The 23,754-nt window shown below is 33.1% G+C and overlaps 1 protein-coding gene across 1 annotated transcript; it reads left to right on the top strand.

Moving 5' to 3' along the window:
• Window positions 1-168: 168 nt before the first annotated feature.
• LOC135953342 (uncharacterized) lies at window positions 169-22,102 on the top strand. The gene is made up of 12 exons (XM_065503190.1): window positions 169-304; window positions 2,671-3,611; window positions 3,708-5,645; window positions 5,859-6,011; window positions 6,088-6,264; window positions 6,351-6,527; window positions 6,614-7,111; window positions 8,003-8,170; window positions 8,253-8,846; window positions 15,968-18,550; window positions 18,632-18,850; window positions 21,838-22,102. Exons 1-12 carry the CDS (start codon window positions 298-300, stop codon window positions 22,048-22,050), a joined length of 7,668 nt encoding a protein of 2,555 aa, XP_065359262.1. The 5' UTR covers window positions 169-297; the 3' UTR covers window positions 22,051-22,102.
• The last annotated feature ends 1,652 nt before the right edge of the window (window positions 22,103-23,754 follow it).

Consider the following 23,754-nt stretch of genomic DNA (forward strand, 5'->3'; position numbering starts at 1 on the left):
TATTTATTGCCTTTCACATGAGAATGATAAAATCAATTAAATGTTATTGAAATAATTGATAATGATCAAAATTAGATAAAATAAATGTTTCAAATTAATGTTTTAATAGCAAAACATTTCTGCTCTCAGTAGAAATATATAAAAGCTGAAAGAATTTTCAAAATAGCAGGGAGTTACCAATTGACTCTAGCAACGACAAGTGTTTTAGAACAAATTGCCAAGAAACTAATTAAGAGTGGAATTTTATAGGAACTCAAATCGTTGTCGGAAAGAAAAACGCTAACAAGGACACTTGAAATGAGAGGTGAGTGCAGTGGAATAATAAGATTTTGAATATATATTTTGTTAAATGGAGAGAAAAGTAAACTTTTTTTAAATTAATTGAGAATTAAAAGAAATAAAAACATTTTTCATTAAATGCGGTTTATTATGTTTAAAGTGTCTGAATTTTCGAAATAATAAACTGAAAAACTAACATAATTGAAACTATAAAATAAGAGAGTTATTCGAACAAAATTAATTAATTCATTATTCGAATATTTAAGACTCAGTTAAATAAAGAAAAACTACAAAAAAATTATTCGAATATCAACCTTTTTAAAAATCTTCTTTAATTATTCGAATAAACCAAACTTCAACTAAAATAAATGTTATGACCTTAAACAAGAAAATAGAAAATTTAACAAAAATTTATTCGAATAAAAAATTTTTGTAAAATTCGAATAGTTATTCGAATAAATTATACGATTATTTTAACTGAATTTTTTGACTTTATGTGAAATGAAATCTGAAATAGAAAAAAATTTTAAATTAATTCGAATAAAAATTGTGATTACAAATCGATTAATTATTCGAATAAATTATTGAATTATTTTAACCGACATTTTATGACCTAAAATAACAAACACAACAAAATAGAAAATTTAACAAAAATTTATTCGAATAAAAAATTTCAATAAAATTCGAAGAAATTTTATGACCTAAATAACAAACACAAGAAATTAGAAAATTTAAAAAAATCTATTCGAATAAAAAATTTCTGTACAATTTGAAAAATTATTCGAATAAATTATTCAATTATTTTAACTGAAATTTTCGACTTTATGTGAAATAAAATCTAAAATTGAAAAAAAAAATTAAAATTAAATCGAATAAAAATTGTGATTAATAATCGATTAATTATTCGAATAAATTATTATATTATTTTAACCTACATTTTATGACCTAAAATAACAAACACAAGAAAATAGAAAATTTAACAAAAATTTATTCGAATAAAAAATTTCAATAAAATTCGAATAATTATTCGATGAAATTTTATCACAATAAAAAAGAAAATTTAACAAAAATTTATTCGAATAAAATTTTTTGTAAAATTCGATAGTTATTCGATAATTTTAAGCAAAATTTTCGACTTTATGTGAATTTTAAAATTAATTCGAATAAAAATTCGGATAAAAAATAAATTAATTATTCGAATAAATTATTGGATTATTTTAACTGACATTTTATGATCTAAAATAACAAAACAAGAAATTAGAAAATTTAACAAAAATTTATTCGAATAAAAAATTTCAATAAAATTCGAATAATTATTCGAAGAAATTTTATGACCTAAAATAACAATCACAATAAAAAAGAAAATTTAACAAAAATTTATTCGAATAAATAATTTCTGTAAAATTCGAATAAATTATTCGATTAGTTTAAGCAAAATTTTTGACTTTATGTAAAATAAAATCCAAAATAGAATAAATTTTAAAATTAATTCGAATAAAATTTGTGATTAAAAATCGATTAATTATTCGAATAAATTATTGGATTAATTTAAAAGATTAATTCGAACAAACTTTTCCATTATTTATTCGATTATTTTAAGTGAAAGTTACGACTTTAAACTACTGAAACAGAAAATTAAACAAAAAAATTTTCGAATAAAAAACTTCAGTAAAAACCGAATAATTGTTCGAATAAATTATTCTATTATTTAACCGAAAATAGATAAATAGAAAATAAATTAAATTAACATTTATTCCATTTATCAGAATTCTCATTAAAAATTCGATTAATTATTCGAATAAATTATTCGATTATGTTAAAAGAGTTTTATTTATAACATCAACTGATAATGAAACTAAAATAGCTAAAAATTTAAATTGAATTCGAATGTAAAATTTTTATTTTCCATTATTTATTCGAATAATTTATTCGATTATTTTAAACGGTTTTTTTTTCTAAGTTAAAAAAAAATACTAAAAATTAAAGTAAACCCGAATAATTATTCGACTAAATTTTCAACTAATTTAAACTAAACTAGTTATACAAATTAATTAATTTCCTTTAATATTTTATTGGAATTCGAAATTTCATTCAAACCCGAATAATTATTCGATTGCTTTAAATGAGTTTACTCTAAGTAACAAAACCAACTAAAATACAAAATGAAACAAAAATTTATTCGAATAAAAAATTTGAATCAAACCCGAATAATTATTCGAATATATTATTCGATTAAAGATTTGTATAACTAAAACTAATAATGAAAAAGAAACTAGCTAAAAATAAAAATGTATTCGAATAAAAAGTTCATTCGATTATTTTAAAAAACTAGCTAAAAACAACAATTTCTTCGAAAAAAATTTTAATATTTAATTTTCATTACTTTTCCAGGTTTCCTTTTAGCTGTAGCTTGTCTAGCTACTCTTGCTACATCTTTGGCTGTAGATGAAGAATGTGTTCAACGAAAAGTACGCGGTCTACCAGTCCACTGGCCCAATCCCACCGACTGTTCCAGTTTCTATCGTTGCACGAATAAAAACATTAAACGCGAATTGTTGTGCCCCGAAGGCAAAGAATACAATCCACGAACTGGCCGTTGTAGCAGCAAAGGAAATAATCTGTGTCAGTTGAGCTTAATCGCTCCATTGGCCGAAACAACGAATCCTTGCACTAATGAGATTTCGGGCGCCTTTGTGGCCGATGTTAAGAGTTGCCGCGGTTTTAATATCTGCAATAATAACTTAGCCTATCCACAGACCTGTGCTGCTGGCAGCTATTTCAATGCCGAAGTATCGGCCTGTGAACCCGATACGCAATCTTTATGCTGGGAGAATTTGTGTGTGAAGAAGGCAAACGGTGTGTATGTGGCGGATGCTAACGATTGCCATAGTTTCTATATATGTTACGATGAAAAACCAGCCTCGCAAACGTGTCCCGAGGGTAGTTATTTCAATGGCGAAAGTTTGAATTGTCTGCCCGGCAAATGTCCATCGGAGGGATCTATTACCACTCCGGCCACTACTACTGACGAAACTACATGCACTGAGGAAACCACCACATGTGCTCCGGAAACTATCACCACAACATGCACTGAGGCAACCACCACTTGTGTTCCGGAAACTACCACCACTACATGCACTGAGGCAACCACCACATGTGCTCCGAAAACTACCACGACTACCTGTGCTGCAGTAACCATCACTACAACCTGTGCTGCGGATACAACAACTACAACCTGTGCTGCAGAGACAATAACTCTAAGTCAAGCTACTACCACTTGCACCCCAGAAGAAACCACAACGCCAGCAAGCGATGATGATGATTGCTCAAATGTTAGTACTATTTCAGCTCTTTTATATATAACAATTTCTCTCCCATATTTATAACTCTCTCTCTCTCGCACTCTCTTCTCGTTACCCTTTGAACAGACCAATTGTGACGGCAGCAAATGTCAAAATGCTAAAGACGGCTTCATCTTTCCCGCCCAAAATACCAATGCTGGCTTTTGCGTTTGTGTCAAACAAAAGCCTGAATATCGCGCATGTTCCGATGAGGCCATCTTTAATGAATCTCTGCAAATTTGTGTGGCTCAAGACAAAGTTTGTCCCTCCAGCAAATGCTTGCAACAGCCAGACTATACCACCTTCCCCGCTTCCAATACTACGAACGGTTTCTGCAGATGTTTATCGGGCGTGGCCAGCTATTTCGAGTGTGCCGAAAACGATTATGTTTACAGTGAAGTATTGGGCTTCTGTGTTAAATCCTCCAACAGCGATGACTGTGAAGAGGAAACATCAACAACACCCGCTACAATATTGTGCGAGGGAGGCTTTAAAGATGGTGACTTTGTGCCCTATCCCAATAATTGCATGCTTTTCTACATCTGCTATGAGGGTGAATTGGTAGAAAGCAGCTGTGAAACTGGTAACTATTATGACGACACAATTAAGGCCTGTCTACCCGACACCGAGGGTAAATGCCCCGATTGTCAAGTGGCCCAAACAAGCTCTAGACGCAACAGGCGTGCTGTTGCAAACTGCATTGATGGTGTAAAGATACCAGCCGTCGATTGCGATAAATACTACAAATGTGTAGGCGGACAAAAACTGTTGTATGGCTGTGGCAAAAACTATTTCTTCAATCCTATCACTTTAAGTTGTGACTTTGATGAACAGTTCACATGTTGGACCAGCGACACTTGTGTCAATGGCATGATGACAGCATATCCCACCGATAGCAAAAAGTACTATGAATGTGTTGATGGAAAACAAGTTTTAAAGACTTGCGAAGCAGGCAGTTCCTTTAATAAAATCTCAATGACCTGTGTGGCTGAGTGCACATGTCCGGGTGGTTATACAGAGGGAGATATTTCGCCCCATCCTAAGGATTGTGATAAGTTTTATATCTGCGTTGCTGGCGTGCAGATGGTACATGAATGCGGTAAGGGCAATTTCTTTAATAAACAAACTTTAAGCTGCGAAAAAGATGTTAAAAATACCTGCAACGTTGAAGAGTGTGCCACATGCCCCGGTGGCTATAAAGATGGTGATCTATCGGCCCATCCACAGGACTGCGATAAATTCTATATTTGCTCTGATGGCGTCCAAGTTCTGCAGGAATGCGGTAAGGGTAATTACTTTGACAATGATACTCTAACCTGTGAACCCGACATCTACGATGAATGCTGGACCAAGGAGTCCTGCATTACCTGTCCCGGCGGCTACGAAGATGGAGAATTTTCACCACATCCCACGGAATGCAACAAATACTACATTTGTTACAATGGCAGTCAAGTGTTGGAGGATTGTGGCACAAATAATTACTTTAACAAGGATAGCCTAATGTGTGAACCCGATGTTTATCATGTTTGCTGGCCAAATTTGTGTGCGGGCAAACCAAATGGTGCACTAGTGGGTAATCCTCAACAATGTAATAGTTTCTTCCTGTGCGAAAATGAGGAAGCCCAACCTAAGAACTGCTTAGAAGGCGAGTACTTTGATTACACTGTTGGGGCTTGTCAAGCTGATGTTAAGGCCGTCTGCTATAATCCCTGTGAAAATGAGAACGCTGGTCCAGTTCTTCTCCTGCCACATCCCGTTTGTAATATGTATTATTTCTGTAATGATGGCAAAACGAATGTTGGCACATGTCAAGTTGGTAGTTTTGACAGCGAGACGGGTGTTTGTAATGAAGCTAAGAAATGCTATCCTAATCCATGTGAAAATCCGCAAAATCCCGGTATCTTCGCAGATCCAATTGATCCTGCAAAATTCTTTATTTGTGTAAAAGGAATGCCTGTATCGAAACAATGCCAAGCAGGAGCGGAATTTGACCCGATCTTTAAAATGTGTGCCAAGGTTTCGGACGTAAGTATGAATGTGCAGAAGAATGTAAAAATATTCAGTAATCCAACAATGAAAAAATGAAATTGGGACCGACAATGGATCAAAATCGGAAAAAAATTTTACCATTTTTTTTTTTTTCATCTCAATTTTGTTTTCACCAAAAAATATTTTTTCTCCCGAATTTTTTTTAAAAAAAAAAATTTTTTTTTTTGTTTATTTCCCTCCCTATTTTAGCCCGACTGTGCAATATGCGATAAGGATGGAACTTTCCCCACTTTAGATCAAGGCAACGATTCTGAATTTTGTGTATGCGTTAAGGGTAAAGCTACCAAAATCGAATGCCCCCAGGAATACACATTCAACTCTGAATTAGGTGTCTGTTATTCGGTAAAAAAAAGAACAAACTTCTTTCATTTAAGCATAAATTGTTTATTGCTATATTTTATCGGCTAATCCTATTTAGAATGCTCCCTGTGATCCAAGTTATTGCTTGGAAAATGATGGTTATATTCCCTATCAAAATCGCAATGATAGCAAGAGTTTCTGTATGTGTATCGATCAAAAGCCTGTTATTATAGCATGTCCCAATAATGGCACTTTCAATCCATACATCTCAAAATGTTCGGAAAATGAAATTTCGGTAAGTTTGCTAGTTTAAATAAGACTGGAACCATGAATAATATTCGTTATTTTTATTATTTTGAAAAAAAAAAAAAAAAAAAACAGCCCGAATGCTTACAATCCGAGTGTGTAGGTGCAACAACCGAAGGAAAAGTATTTAATCCCATTAATACAAAAACCAGTAATGGCATCTGTGTATGCATTCAACAAATTGCCACCTTTAGACCCTGCAGCCTTGGCAGTAGCCTAAATCCAGCTCTAACTATATGTCAATTAGCGGAGGCATGTATTTTGTGTTTTTTTTTTATTAATTAAACTTTACACAATTAAAAACACAATAATATCAATCAATAACTTAAATATTGCAGATTAATTGTAATTCGTATCAGTGTCGCGGTTTGCCCGATAAAACAAAAATACCAGCTCAGACCACAATCTATGGCTATTGTGAATGTGTTGCTGACATTGCCACCTACCACAATTGTCCGGATAATGGTGAATTTAGTGGAACGACAAATAAATGCGAAATACCGATTTGCGATTTAACCAAATGTACTTCACCAAGCGACCGATTACCAGCTGCGAATACAGTTGATGGCTATTGTGATTGTAAGAATAATGTAGGATATGTGGCTTGTGGAAAAGACTTGAAATTTAGTTTAGATTTTAAATTTTGCACTGAACCGTGTTTTGCAAAACTTTGTGAAGGCAAACCTAATAATTACCTAATACCATCGAAAATCAATGACAATAGTTTCTGTAACTGTAATGCGGCCACTGGAAATGTGGCGCCTACTTTCGAATTGTGTAAGCCCGACAACTATATATTCGATCAAGCCAAACAGGCATGTGTGGGTAATGCAAAGGTATGTAAATTAATCTAATAGTAATGTTAATCTGATTTAATTTTGATATTCAGCCCTATCGGCAATAATATGTGAAATTTTGTTCCCATGATATACTTTTCATTCACAATAGTTAAGTTTGTTGGTAACAGCTGTTTATTGTTTACAAAATTCCATCTAAAAATTTCACAACAAGAGGAATTTTTTGATGAACGAAAAAAGGAAAAGGGAAAATATTTCATGTGAAATATTGAATCGCAATATGGCTGATTGTTGCTCTCAATCTCTTAAACTATTGAATTTTTCACCAGCCAAAGTTTCGAAAGAATTAATTACTAATTGAATTTAATTTTAACACTTAACTTAAGGTATACCTTTAAGAACTCATTCTTTATAGAATTAATTTCTTATTGAATCATTCGAATTTTCTTTAATACAAATCCACCATTAAAAAAGTATTGAATTTCAAAATTGTTCTTCAATTCAAAACAGTTTTTAAATCATTTTATCTTCTATATATATAAAAATGAAATGGTCCATGTATGTAATGGCATCATGTGAAAATGCCTGGAGCGATTTGGCTGATTTTTTTTTTATTCGATTCGAAATTTTCAGGAGATGATTTGTAAAGAAAAAAATTCAAAAAATTCCGGGTAAAACTCGGTTTTTTTTTTTTTGAGTCCAGTCAACTGTAATAAAAAAGCTCCCTAAAGTATGCAGTACAAATTTAGATATTTTATTTGCAAATAAATAAGAAATGGCAGGTGTATGTGGGTTGGAGAAACTTGGCTGACATTATTTGAGTTCCAAATTAAGATTTTAGTGCATTAAACTCAAATGGAATTAATTATTTTATTTTCTTTATTTCAAACTTTTCAAATATAACGATTATTTGATTTCCATCATCCGCAGGAATTCTGTGCTGGCGTAGTTTGCAATGGCATAACTGAAACGTTTCCGGCTGTAAATATTATGACTGGCTTCTGTTTGTGCACACCAGCTAACCCAGCACCAATGTTCAGGGAATGTCTTCTAGGAATTTTCGATCCTACAACAGGTTCATGCATTCCAACGGCTAAAGTAAGTTGATATTTGTTTAACCAAATTAAACTTTTTTCAAATACTTCTTCCTAAATAAAACTAAAAAAATAACTCTCTTTAGGATGTCTGCGATATTAGCCTGTGTGCTAAAGCTACCATGGACCAACCCCTTACAATACCATCCAAAACCAGTGATATAGAGTTTTGCTATTGTTCGAGCCCCACCGATGCCATGGTAGTTACCTGCCCCACTGGCAAACACTACAATCATGCCAAGGGCATGTGTGTAAGTAAGCAGCTGGACAACGGTAGTGATAATGCATGTCCTGATGATGTCGAAGAGGGCCAGAAGGTGGCTGATACTACGACCTGCAATAAATACTCAAAATGTGTGGATGGCATTATGGTGCCAGAGACATGTCCAGCTGGCAAATACTTTAATGTGGAAAGCAATGATTGTATCATAGACACCCAGGGCGTTTGTGATATGTCGGAATGTACTTGCTTGGGCGCCTATTACGAGAATGAACATTTGCCACACCCCATCAACAAGCACTTGTATTATGTGTGCAAAGATGGTATGTTGCATGAATACAAATGTCCTGATCGTCGTATTTACAGTGTCACTCAGAAACAGTGTGTCAGCGGCATTGCAGCTGCCCCTCCTAAGGTCAAATCCCAAAAACGTACCATTGACTTTAGCAATGATCATGAAGTAAGAACCTTTAAGAAAATTTCTAATTTTTTCACCAAATTTATTTAGTTTAAGTCTTGTTTTTCTGCTCTTCTTTAACGATTTAAATAATTTTCCTCCTCCACCTCCGCTTGTATTTAACTCGTATTCCCTTATATTTACTAACTAACTTACTTACTTATATATTAAATATACAAAAATCTTGTATTATAATGCATTTAACTAGAAAAGCAAAAAAAAAAAATATTGATTGTAATAAAAACAAAATTTTGAAAACAAAAAAAAATTTTCCTTACTCTTTTATTTGGCATTTTTATTTTAAACCACGAATTCTGGGATATAAAAACACAGAAATTGAAAAGAAATTATTTGTTATTTTAAACTAAATTTTTTAATTTTTTTTTTAAATCGAAATTTTTTTTCAAAATTTTGTTTTTATAAAATGAAACAAAGCTTTTTAGGTTCTACTGCACATTTTATTAACCCTGTGGCGAAAATCAATGATTTTAAGAGTCATTCTGTTATTTACGGGGTGTTTCAGATAAAAAGTAAACAATAGTGTCTTAAACACCCTGTGTTAAACAAGGTCTTCTGGATAGATGACAACTATAAAACCTAAGTCTTTTGTCAAATGAGAATGTATTTCATGTATTTTTTCTATGATCTACTGAATTAAACTTAAAACTGAATGAAGTTGTTCAATTTCTTTGATATGTTGGGGGAAACACTAGTTATATCGACTTCTAAAGCTGAGAACAAGAATTTTGATACAAATTTTGACCACATAAATCAACATAAACCTTTTTCCAAGGGAAAGAAATATCCGAGAGACATGATAAGTCTGGGAAACACAAGAAACGATATAAGTCTAAATACATTTGAATGAAAAACTTTTTCATAAACTCAGAAACTTTGAAACCCATAGAAATATATTGATGATCCTTTTAAAAGGCTAGACAAACAAAACCAAGGAAAGCTTTTCCTAAACCGTATAAAAACACAGTCACAAGAACAGGAAACATCTAAGAAACTTCATCGCTCCGGAATTACCCGAGTTATTCCCCGTCAAATATTATAAACTCAACGACAGCTCTATTAAACGAAAGTTTTTTTCCCCCGGAAAAGAACTCTGGGGAAATCTAGTAAAGAATCCCAGAAAGTTGTTATTATTTCCATGATTCACCAACAAGTTTTATTTTGAAAACTACAATACAGAACAATGAATCCACTACAGCACCAAAAAACGAGATATATACAACATTTCCAATCAAAATAGATCTCGGAAACTTAACCAAATTAGAGCTTTAATCCAAAACTGAAAGAAATTCGTCAACTTATGCACAAAGTTCAGAAGTTATTAAGATTTCAACATGATGTGAAAACTAAACTGAACGTTCCTACGAGAATGTGATCATCGCTCCGGAACGTCCCGAGTCTTACTCAGCCAAAGATGATAAATTCAACGACAGCTGTATTAAACGAAAGTTTTTTCCCCCGGAAAAGAACTCTGGGGAAATCTAGTAACGAATCCCTGAAAGTTGTTATTATTTCCATGATTCACCAACAAGTTTTATTTCCAAAACCACAATAAAGAACAATGAATCCACTACAACGGCAAAAAACGAGATACATATATACAAAATTTCCAATCACGATAGATCTCGGAAACTTCACCAAATTAGAGCTTTAATCCAAGACTGAAAGAAATTCATCAACTTATGCAAAAAGTTCAGAAGTTATTAAGATTTCAACATGATGTGAAAACTAAACTGAACGTTCCTACGAGAATGTGATCATTGCTCCGGAATGACCCGAGAAATTCATCAACTTATGCACAAAGTTCAAAAGTTATTAAGATTTCAGCATGATGTGAAAACTAAACTGAACGTTCCTACGTGAATTGGATCATCGCTCCGGAACGTCCCGAGTCTTACTCAGCCAAAGATGATAAATTCAACCACAGCTGTATTAAACGAAAGTTTTCTCCCCCGGAAAAGAACTCTGGGGAAATCTAGTAACGAATCCCTGAAAGTTGTTATTATTTCCATAATTCACCAACAAGTTTTATTTCCAAAACCACAATAAAGAACAATGAATCCACTACAACGGCAAAAAACGAGATATATACAAAATTTCCAATCACGATAGATCTCGGAAACTTCACCAAATTAGAGCTTTAATCCAAGACTGAAAGAAATTCATCAACTTATGCAAAAAGTTCAGAAGTTATTAAGATTTCAACATGATGTGAAAACTAAACTGAACGTTCCTACGAGAATGTGATCATTGCTCCGGAATGACCCGAGAAATTCATCAACTTATGCACAAAGTTCAAAAGTTATTAAGATTTCAGCATGATGTGAAAACTAAACTAAACGTTCCTACGAGAATTGGATCATCGCTTCGGAATTACCCGAGTTATTCCCTGTCAAATATTATAAACTCAACGACCGCTGTATTAAACGAAAGTTTTTTCCCCCGGAAAAGAACTCTGGGGAAATCTAGTAAAGAATCCCTGAAAGTTTTTATTATTTCCATGATTCACCAACAAGTTTTATTTCCAAAACCACAATAAAGAACAATGAATCCACTACAGCATCAAAAAAACGAGATATTTACAACATTTCCAATCATGATAGATCTCGGAAACTTTAGCAAATTCTGGACACCAAAATGAAAATAGAACAAAATCACAAATAGCACACAAGTCCAAACAAGATAGATTTTGGAAACATCGCCAAATTGTGGACATAAAATTGAAAATAGAAGAAAATCACTTTTCCAATCAAGACAGATTTTGGAGACTTCACCAAATTCATTACACAAAAATGGATATGGAAATAAATCACAAATTGGAGAACAAGATAGATCTTGGAAACTCTACCAAATCTGAAAACTGAAGTGGAAATAGACCAAAATCAAGAAATAGAAGAAATATACACTTTTCCAATTAAAATACATCTAAAAAAATATACCGAAATCTAAAATACTTTAATCACAAATAGGAGAAATATTGAATCGTCCCATCACAATACATTGTTGAAACTTCACTTCAAATTGTGAAAACTTAAATCAGAAATAGGAGAAATATACACATTTCCAATCCAAATAGATCTTGGAAACTTCACCAAATTGTGCAAACTTAGATGGAAATAAACAAAATCACAAACTTTGTAGATAATAAAAAAATATCTGAAGAAAATGCTTCGAAGTTCCTATTATGCATATCTAAAGGAAATTGCACGAAAATCCCATTATCACATTTTCAAATACAAAAAGAAACATAACCTAGATCATAAACGCAATATAAATAATATCTTACATCTTGGAAACTGCATAAATTTTGTTGTTTAAGGAGTTAAGGAGTACGAAAAATATACACATTTCCAATCATGATAGTGATAGAAAAGGAAATTTCACCAAAATCGCAAACTCAGAGATAGTAACAAAGATCTTAAGAAAACTCCTGGAAGATACTATTATCCCATTTTCAAATACAACAACAAACAGTACCTAAATCTTTAACACAATATAAAGGACAAGTTACATCTTAGAAACCCAACAAACTATGATAATTATAATGAAGAAGTAACAAAACCAGAAAATATACACCTTTTCAAACATGATACATCCTGGAAACTTCATAAAATTCTGGAAATAGACCAACATGACAAACTTGGAGATAATATACAACATTGCAATCAAAACAGATCTTGGAAACTTTACCAAATTCTGGACACAAAAATGGAAATAGACTAAAATTTCAAACAAGAAGATAATAACTATGATCTCAAGAAAATTACTGGAAAATCCAATTAAACCCCCTTTCAAATACAACATGAAACCTTCCCTAGACCACAGACATAATATAAATAACATCATACATCTTGGAAACTTCATAAATGATGTTGCTTTTTAAGAGTTATAATGCCGAAATCTCAGGTACGAGAAATATACACATTTTCAATCAATAAAGATCTTGGAAACTTTACTAAATCTCACCAACTATAGGAAAATAATAGAAAACTTGGAAACTTGAATATGAAAACTAAGATCGCAATAAAATTCCTCAAGGAACTTCACCTAAACCATGAACACAAACTTTAGAACCAATTGTATTTTGGAAATACTACAGAATACGATAATTATACCATTACAGCTGTGTAAGTGAAGCCACTACATCGGAGTTATAATGCGAAAATATCAGGAACTAGTACTATACACATTTCTAATCAAATTAGATCTTGGAACTAAAAGGAAACTACACCAAAATTACAAACATTTAGATAATAACTAAGATTTCAAGGAAATTACTCGAAGATTCCACAAAAAAAAACATTCCCTAAACCATGAATATAAAGTAAGGAACAGGTTGCTTCTTGGAAATCCAACAAACTGCGAGACCTCAACTGGTCGTCCAGAATGTTCGGCAACTTCCGTGCTTGTACGGCCATAACGAAATTCAGTAAACCACATTTTTACCATTGAAATTGATGGTGCAGATTTCCCACAGTATTTATTAAACTTAGCGTTAGTTTGTGTGATGGTTTTTTCTCCCCAAAAAAATAATGCTTAATGAGCACACGAAATTTTCTCCTCAGATCACGAGCTAGTCTGCTATCAATGGATGTCAAATATAAAACTAACAGCTTATTCAAATTTTGTCGGGATTCAACTGACAGATGCCTGTTGACAGGATCAGTGGTTCCCTTGCTGTTAAGAGGCAAGGGAAAAGTCAAGGAGGTATGATAATTGTCATTACAGCTCCAATTAAACTAGATGATATTTCTATGCCAGATAGATCTTGGAAACTTCATTAAATTCCGTCCACTAAAAATAAAGTCTACCAAAAACACAAAATTGCAGATTTTCCAAAACAAAATCATATCCAACATCTTAATTACTGTCTATGAAACATGTTGCATCTTGCAAACTAAAACAAATTCCGAATAAAAAGATTATAGACCTTAAAAACACAAAATTGAAGATAATGAATGTCAAAGATTTCAAGAACATTTCTCAAAGGTTCGTTACCCAATACAACAAAAATTATTTCCAAAATCTTAAATACAATCTAAGGATCCAATTAGATCTTGGAAACTCTACAATTTATTACAATAGTTTCATTGCAACTTCAAATAATGTTGATATCTAGAAGTTATACTGAAGTGATCTTAAAAACAAGTATTCTTAACATTTTCAATTAAATCATAAAATGGAAATCATAAAAAATCCTGGAAACTAAAAAGAAATTATACCAAAACTTGTAGATAATAACTAAGATCTCAAGAAAATTCCTCGACGTTTCCATTATTCCATTCTGAAGCACAACAAGAAATATAACATCATAAGAACAATTTAAAGAACAACATACATCCTGAAAACCAGGCAATATATGACTCAAATCCTTAAAGCTCCAAATCAATGTTAGAAGTTAAAATAAAGCAAACTCCAATTTATTGGAAAATTTATCAAATTGAGGAAACTCTAATATAAAGGGTTTTTCAGTAGGGACGACGAATTTTGTTTTAGAAATTGAAGTTAGCTTCGCAATTCTTTTACATTTGGAAACGTCAGTTTATCCCATTTAATCATGAAGTAATACACTCTTTAAGATTGTTGATTAATTTTAAATATTTTTATCAAAGTTCACGTTCTATCGTGACTACGTTGCGGTCAAAATTCATCTCTTCTGGCTCGATGGTTTCATAAACAAAATTGTCGCATTTGGACGAGTGAACAGACTGGGGTAATGCACGAGGCACAACTCTATCCCTATTAACTTTTTGGTACCGTTTTTAATGCCGGTAATGGGCGCGTCCAGCTACTAATTTGAGCAACATGTGTTTCCAACAGGACGGCTTAACGTTCCAAACAGTGTCGAATGTTTAAAGATAAACTTCGGCGAGTGAGTTATCTTCAACAACGGTGAGGCATCCATTCGCCTCGTTCGTACGATTCAAACATTTTAGACTTTTTCTTTTGGGGCAACATTAAATCGCTGATCTATGCCACCAAGTTAACATCGTTAGCATAGCTGCAGGCCAGCATCGAACGATTAGTGTGCTCGAGTCATTGAAAATTGGGTCAATTTGCGTATGCCTCAGGTCAGCGCATACGGACAGACATTTAAACGATGCCGTATTCCATATAACGTCCCCTTAATAAAACAATCTATATATATATAACAAGTAAGAGTGCTATATTCGGCAGTGCCGAATCTTATATACCCTTCACCAAATTATACTTCAAAATTTTAAATATTTTTAGGTAAACAAAATTTATTTTTTTTTCCAGTTGTTTTTTTCATTTTTTGGAAAAAAAATTTTTCGATTGTTATTTTAAATTTTAAAATTTTTTTTTTAAATTTTTTGGTGAAAAAAAAAATTCGGGTTAAAATTTTTTTGCCGATTTTGACCCATTGTAGGTCCAACTTACTATGGTCATATATACGTCGTTGCAAATGTCTTTGAAATATCTATCATTAGATATCCATATTGTCTATATTAATATCTTAGTAATCCAGATATAGGTAAAAAAAAAATGTCTTGGTTTTTTCCTCATATCTCAGCCATTTGTGGACCGATTTTGCTGATTTTAAATAGCAAAATTCTCGAAAGCATGTCTGACAGAATTATTGGAGATTTGGATCCCGAAGATATCTGGGGTCTTCAGAAAATTGATTTCAACAGACAGACGGACAGACAGACGGACATGGCTTAATCGACTCCGCTATCTATAAGGATCCAGAATATATATACTTTATAGGGTCGAAAATGACAAATGTAGAAATAACAAACTGAATGACAAACTTATATACATATACCCTTCTCACAAAGGTGAAGGGTATAAAAATATCATAACTTAGCTAAGATCTCAAGCACATTTCTCGAAGTTCTAACTGCTTTAAAGCAAATATGGGAGAACTTTTATTGAGAACATCTTTATGTTGGTATATCAAAGCTTAATAAGGAGATCAATCTATTATTTGAGGTACTTTTTTTTAGAAAATCCTTGTATTTCTGTCAGCTACGAAAAGATAATTATTTTCTTAAGCTTAAAATCCAAAAATGTCAAGTTAGATTTAAGGTTTTTAAGCATTTTTCCCCACTTGATTTAATTCTTTCTCTTTTCTCTACTAGTTTGGCTGTTTGGAAAATGAAAAACGTTCGGTGCCCTCCAACTGTTCGCAATATGAAATCTGTCTTGAACAGGCCTGGCAACGTAAAACCTGCAGCAATTATCGTTACTACAATCCCGAACAAAAGAAGTGCTTAGAACCACGCGATGATTTCGTATGCTCCTATGCCAAAGTAACCACATTGCCCATTTGCAATGCCAGCATGGAACACAAATTGTATCAGGCCAAGACCTGTCAACAATACTACCGCTGTCTAGAAGGCAAATGGCGCTTGAAATCATGTGGACGTCAACAATATTTTAATGCAAAGATGGGCACCTGTTTGCCAGTGCCACAAGATCCAGAGTTTCAGTGCTCGAAAATAAACAACAAAATCTTAGAGGGCTTGGCAAATCAAAACACAACCTGCCAACACTTGAGCCAACGTTTTTATGGTAAAAATTGTGCCATGTATTTGATGTGTCTGGATAATGATTGGTGGTATCAGTACTGTCCAGCTGGTATGTTTTACAATCAAACCCTTAACTATTGTGTGCCGGATGTTGAGCAACAGTGCCCAGATGTGATTAAATCCCATAGCACTCCTAATGCTGAAGAGTTTTCCCAGGATGCTTGTCAACAAGATGGTTTGCTAAGACCCTCGGCCTTGGCCTGTAATCGTTACTTTGTTTGCCTCAATGGCAAATGGCAGATGCAACACTGTGCCCAGAAAGAGTTTTATGATATTACCCATGCCAAATGTTCGCCCGACATGGAGGGTGTGTGCAGCCAATTGTTTGTGGATTGTTTGCCGAATGAAAAAAGAGCCCTGCCTCGAAATTGTTCTGCATATGAACAATGTTCCAGTGATGGCAAATGGCTGAGATTAAGCTGTCCCCAAGGAGAAGTATACGATGACATAATACATGAATGTATCACGAATCGGGGTATATGCTCTAAGCATGGCCTTAAAAGAGCCTGTAGGAATGAGGAGATTATGGTGGTAAATAAAAATTGTTCCATGTTTTACTATTGTTCGTTGGATAGCTGGAATTTGGGCAGCTGCCTTAAGGGTTTCATGTATTTGGCTGAAAAGCAAATGTGTGTTGCTCATACAGCCGAAGATAACTGCAAAGCCCTGACTGAAAAGCAATTGCAAGCAAGTGCCTTGAGACAAGAAAGCGAATTATGCCTAGGAAAACCGGATGGTACTTCTGTAGCTCATCCCTTGGACTGCAGTCGCTATTATATTTGCATACAGCAATCCAACTCCCATGAAATGCAATGCTCTAAGGGCAGCTACTTTGAGGCCAGCCTGGGCTACTGCCGTCCCAATGATGGCAGCTGTCGTCTACCCTTAACCGGGGTATGTGCTAATGCCAGCGATGAATCCTTGGTAGCACATCCTACAGATTGTCAAGCGTTTTACAAATGTTCCTCCATTAATGGCACCGAATTGCTGAATTGTCCCGCAGGCCAATATTATCACAATTATACCCAACAATGTCGCATTGATCATGGAGAGTGTAAAAAAGATTTGGTGGCTGAGAAAAAATGTGCTGGTTTTGCGCATGGCACTCGTCTGGCCCATGAAAAATACTGTAATATATATTATGCCTGTGTCAAAGGTTTGGCCATACCCGTCGAATGTCCTGATAATTATCAGTTCAATGGCATTTTGGGTAAATGTGTGGCCGATGTGGAGCACCAATGTCTAGATGGCCAATTAATAGATGGCAATATAAGCTACAGTTGTGGCAATTTGTCAGATGGTTCCTATTTGCCCGATCGCAAGGATTGTACACGTTATTATATCTGCTCTCAAGGCCAGGCTTTGCCCAAGAAATGTGCCAACTCCAGTTATTTTGATAATGAACTATTGCTGTGTGTGCCCGATGATGGTTCTTGTCCATTTGTCAATGAAGACAATGGCCAGCAAAATCCGGTTGTGCCAGATCCCTTAATGTGTGAGGGTAAACATGGCTATTTAATGACAGATCCCTTTAACTGCAACAATTTCTATGCCTGCATACACAACAAACTAAAACATGAAAGATGCTACTCCCAGCATTTGTTCAATACCACCACACAACAATGCCAGCAGAAACCTCTAACGGAAACCAATACAAATGGCAATACAACAGCCTTAGATCTTAAGCTAGATGCTGCTAAAAGCCAAAACCCTCAGTGCCTAGACGAGACTACCTCCATTACGAAATTATGCTCGGAAATGAGCGAGGGTACATCTTTGGCTGAGCCAGGTGATTGCAGACGTTATATAACCTGCAAGGAATCCGAAGAGGAACCCGTTTCCCAACGTTGCCGCAATGGTGAAAGTTTTGACAGTCTTTTGGGCTTCTGTCGACAAAACGATGGCACCTGTCTGCTGGAGAATGGACAAAGGGTGGGTGAATGCAGCGGCAAACATGGCCAACTGGCCAGAGATCTTAATAATTGTCGCAATTATTTCGTGTGCATTAATGGCCAGAAAATCGCCCAAACCTGCCAACCAGATGAATACTTTAGTAAGACGCAAAATATGTGCTTAAAGGACACCCAGAATGTGTGTGCTACCACCCAGACACCGGAGGAGCAAGTAAAACAGGTTTGTATAAATAAACAATGAAAACTGAAATCAATTGTTTGTCATTTTTAAATCCATTTTCCAATTTGTTCTCTTTTAAAGTCCTGTGCCGGTTTAAGTGAATCTGTTCTCTATCCATATATATACGACAGTTGTCGCTCCTATTTCCAATGCATTAAGGGTGTGGCCAAAATACACAAATGTGCCGATGAACTGTATTTCGATCCTTTGGCCATAAAATGTGTTAAGAATAAAACCGAATGTATTATGCCTACAGCATCTTTGCAGAGATCACCAGCTTTTAGTCAAACGTTTAGCCAGGTAAGAATGAATTATATTTTGAAATTTTAAGACACATGAAAATTTTAAATGAAATTCAATGATAGCTTCATTTGAAGGACTCAATTTTAGCTTCAATCGGAGGTATTTAAATAGTTCAATTTCAGCTTCAATAGGTCTTTAAGTAGCTCAATTTTAGCTTCAATCTTAGGTCTTTCCATAGTTCAATTTTAGCTTCAATGATAGAGGTTTATATAGTTAAATTTTAGCTTAAATCGTAGGTCTTTCTATTGTTCAATTTTAGCTTCAATTTTAGGTCTTTCTATAGCTCAATTTTAGCTTCAATCGTAGGTCTTATAGTAGTTCAATTTTAGGTCTTTAAGGAGTTTAATTTTAGTTTCATTCGAAGGTCATTAAGTAGTTTAATTTTAGCTTCAATTGTAGGTCTCTCAGTAGCTCAATTTTAGCTTCATTTGTAAGTCTTTAAGTAGTTCAATATTAGTACAAATCGTAGGTCTTTCAGTAGTTCAATTTTAGCTTCATTTGCAAGTCTTTCAGTAGTTCAATTTTAGCTTCATTTGTAAGTCTTTAAGTAGTTCAATATTAGTTTCAAGCGTAGGTCTTTCAGTAGTTGAATTTTAGCTTCAATTGTAGGTATTTCAGTAGTTCAATTTTAGGTCTTTGAGGAGTTAAATTTCAGTTTCATTCGAAGGTCTTTAAGTAGTTTAATTTTAGCTTCAATCGTAGGACTTTATGTAGTTCAATTTTAGCTTCAATCTTAAGTCTTTAAGTAGTTTAATTTTAGCTACATTTGTAGGTCTTTAAGTAGTTCAATATTAGCTTTATTTGTAGGTCTTTGAGTTGTTCAATTTTAGCTTCAATTGTAAGTCTTTCAGTAGTTCAATTTAAGCTTCACTTATTGGCCTTTCAGTAGTTCAATTTTAGCTTCACTTGTTGGTCTTTGAACTGTTCAATTTTAGCTTCAATTGTAGGTCTTTAAGTATTTCAATATTAGTTTCAATCGTAGGTCTTTCAGTAGTTCCATTTTAGCTTCAATCGAAGGTCCTTCGATAGTTCAATTGTAGCTTCAATCGCAGGTCTTCAAGTAGTTCAATTTTATCTTCAATCTTAGGTGTTTAAGTAGTTCAATTTTAGCTTCAATCGTAGGTCTTTAAGTGGTTCAATTTTAGCTTCAATGGAAGGTCTTTAAGTAGTTCAATTTTAGCTTCATTTGTAGGTCTTTAAGTAGTCCAATTTTATCTTCAATGGAAGGTCTTTAAGTAGTTCAATTTTAGCTTCAATCGTAGGTCTTTAAGTGGTTCAATTTTAGCTTCAATCGCAGGTCTACAAGTAGTTCAATTTTAGCTTCAATTGTAGGTCTTTCAGTAGTTCAATTTAAGCTTTACTTATTGGTCTTTCAGTAGCTCAATTTTAGCTTCACTTCTAGGACTTTAAGTAGTTCAATATTAGCTTTATTTGTAGGTCTTTGAGTTGTTAAATTTTAGCTTCAATTGTAGGTCTTTCAGTAGTTCAATTTTAGCTTTACTTATTGGTCTTTCAGTAGTTCAATTTTAGCTTCAATCGAAGGTCCTTCGATAGTTCAATTGTAGCTTCAATCGCAGGTCTTCAAGTAGTTCAATTTTAGCTTCAATCGTAGTTCTTTAAGTAGTTCAATTTTATCTTCAATCTTAGGTCTTTAAGTGGTTCAATTTTAGCTTCAATGGAGGGTCTTTAAGTAGTTCAATTTTAGCTACATTTGTAGGTCTTTAAGTGGTTCAATTTTAGCTTCAATGGAAGGGCTTTAACTAGTTCAATTTTAGCTTCCATCGTAGGTCTTTCAGTAGTTCAATTTTAGCTTCAATCCTAGGTCTTTAAGTAGTTCAATTTTAGCTTCAATCGTAGGTCTTTAAGTGGTTCAATTTTAGCTTCAATGGAAGGTCTTTTAATAGTTCAATGTTAGCTTCATTTGTTGGTCTTTAAGTGGTTCAATTTTAGCTTCAATGGAAGGTCTTTAAGTAGTTCAATTTTAGCTTCATTTGTAGGTCTTTAAGTAGTCCAATTTTATCTTCAATCTTAGGTCTTTAAGTAGTTCAATTTTAGCTTCAATCGTAGGTCTTTAAGTAGCTCAATTTTAGCTTCACTTCTAGGACTTTAAGTAGTTCAATTTTTGCTTCACTTGTTGGAGGTCAGTAGTTCAATTTTAGCTTTACTTGTAGGTCTTTCAGTAGTTAAATTTTAGCTTCACTTATTGGTCTTTCAGTAGTTAAATTTTTGCTTCAATTATAGGTCTTTAAGTAGTTCAATATTAGATTCAATCGCAGGTCTACAAGTAGTTAAAATTTAGCCTCACTTATTGGTCTTTAAGTAGTTAAATTTTGGCTTCAATCGTAGGTCTTTAAGTTGTTCAATTTTAGCTTCAATCGCAGGTCTTCAAGTAGTTCAATTTTAGCTTCAATCGTAGGTCTTTAAGTAGTTAAATTTTAGCTTCAATCGCAGGTCTTTAAGTAGTCCAATTTTATCTTCTATCTTAGGTCTTTAAATAGTTAAATGTTAGCTTCATTTGTAGGTCTTTAAGTTGTTAAATTTTAGCTGCAATCGTAGGTCTTTCCATAGTTCAATTTTAGCTTAACTTATAGGTCTTTTCGTAATTCAATTTCACTTTTACTTGTATTTGTAGGTCTTTCAGTAATTAAATTTTAGCTTCAATTGTTGATCTTTCAGTAGTTAAATTTTAACCTCAATTGTAGGTCTTTCAGTAGTTCAATTTTAGCTTCAATTGTAGGTCTTTCAGTAGTTCAATTTTAGGTCTTTATGGAGTTCAATTTTAGCAATTTAGATGGTCTTTAACTAGTTAAAATTTATCTTCACTGCTAGGACTTTAAGCAGTTAAATTTTGTATTCACTTGTTGGTCTTCAAGTAGTTCAATTTTGGCTTAAATCGTTGGTCTTTATGTAGATAAATTCCAGAATTTAGAAAGCTCCTTGATTAAAAACATTGATTAAATTTATTATTTTTTATTTATTTCCAGCTATGCTCTAATAAGAAATTAGAACATCCCTATGCTAATCTGGACAATGAGTGTCGTTCGTTTTATATCTGTCATAGCAATGGCGATGTAAGCCATGAATTGTGTCCCTTAGGCATGATGTTTAGCAAGGAACTGAATGTCTGTACTGCTGAAAACAAAACCCAATGTGAAGTTAAAAAGCAAGGAAACAATGGAAAAGGAATGTTAATGTGATTTATGGATTTTAAGTTTTGAATTATAATTTTAAGAAATTAAAAAATAAAAGGTGAAGGTAATTGAATTAAAATTAAAAAAGTTTTTATTTAATTAAATGAAGATAATAAAAACAATTTCTATGTGTTTCTAATTTGTTTGATTAGAAGTATTCATAGCTCTACTACATTGTTTTAAAACTCAGGGTCATGAGGAAACCTTCACACATTTTAATATTATGACTCTAAAGGAATATCTCATTTGCCAAATAGATTAACTACAGAAATTATAAAGTATTCAATTTCCTAGTGTTATGTGGTGTTTATAGCAGTGATCAAAACTCATTCACTGTCATTCCATTTGAAAGCAAGTAGCTCTGAAATTTCGAAAATATTTAGAAATTGTAGTTAATCTTTTTGGCAAATCAGACCTGGCTATAAATATGAATAAACAAGCAACAATTGCTATGTGTTTCTAATACCACACTGCAATCACTTGACCATTTTTCATGACGTCGACAAATGGCCTACAAAATAGACAAATACACAAATAGAATCGATGTTAGATGGTTATAAAAATAAGCATTTGATTGAATGGCAATTATACATTAAACAAAAACACATGTGTATTCAAAAGCCAACTGCCATTATAAAAAAGTGGCTAATAAAATCAATTAACTTATTTCATCAACTCCTTGGAAAGCAGACCGATTCGATTTTGTAACAATGTTTTAAAAGGCAAACATATAAGACACTATTAGTTAGAAGAAACTAATTATTAGAATTAAGTTTTAGAGCAATTTTTTAGGATATTATGAAAACGATTAAAGACACAAGTTTCTAAAAGTAATTAAATTGATTTTGGGGTTTTAGACAAAGAAGATTCATAGCAATTTCTAGGTAGTTTTAAAGGTAGCAATTGTCTAGTTGCCACTAGCTACAGATCGCTGTTAGATCAATGTCAATGTCAAGTGAGATGAGATCTCTACAAAATTTCATGTGCTAAAATTATGACATCACTCACAATACAGCTACAGGAACAAAAACTAATAGTCAGAATGCATTTCGACCTTCCAGAGAATTGTTAACAAATCTGTAACTAAAGTCACCATTAAATTTAAAAAAAATATATATAAATACTTTTTGAGATAATTGATGTTTTGTAATATATGACTTGAGGCACTCTTGCGGGTTAGAGGTTTAAAAATTAAAATATCTTGAACACACAATTTTAATAACAAATAATTTACCCATCCCCTTTAACAATTTTGAGCCACATTCCTTAAAAAAGAAACACTCCTCAAATATAAACTTTCCCAAAATAACAATTTAGTTAATAGTTAATTTATGTTTAATACGTGATGACGGTTTTTCTTATTCTTTAGTTTTTCTCTTATCACATAGTGCTGATAGGAAAACTCAACAACCTTAATAACTTAAAATAGATTTTGAATTCGTAAAAAAGAAAAGAAAATAACGCAGGTTTCAAAACAGGACAGGAGCATGTACATAAGTATTTAGTTCGCTGACGTACTCACTAAAGCAGGAAAGAAAGGTCAGTTTAATGGAAAACTAAAACAATTGATATGAAGTGATTTATGTGTAAGACATTTATGCAAGTGACGACAAAACAATGAATTAAATATTTAAGTAGTTCGAATATTTATAAACGTCATGAGCCAAAAAAGAAATAGGAAAATCGTTTATAAAAATAATGAAAATTATG

This window comes from Calliphora vicina, chromosome 3, assembly GCF_958450345.1.
Source record: "Calliphora vicina chromosome 3, idCalVici1.1, whole genome shotgun sequence".
Taxonomy (NCBI): domain Eukaryota; kingdom Metazoa; phylum Arthropoda; class Insecta; order Diptera; family Calliphoridae; genus Calliphora; species Calliphora vicina.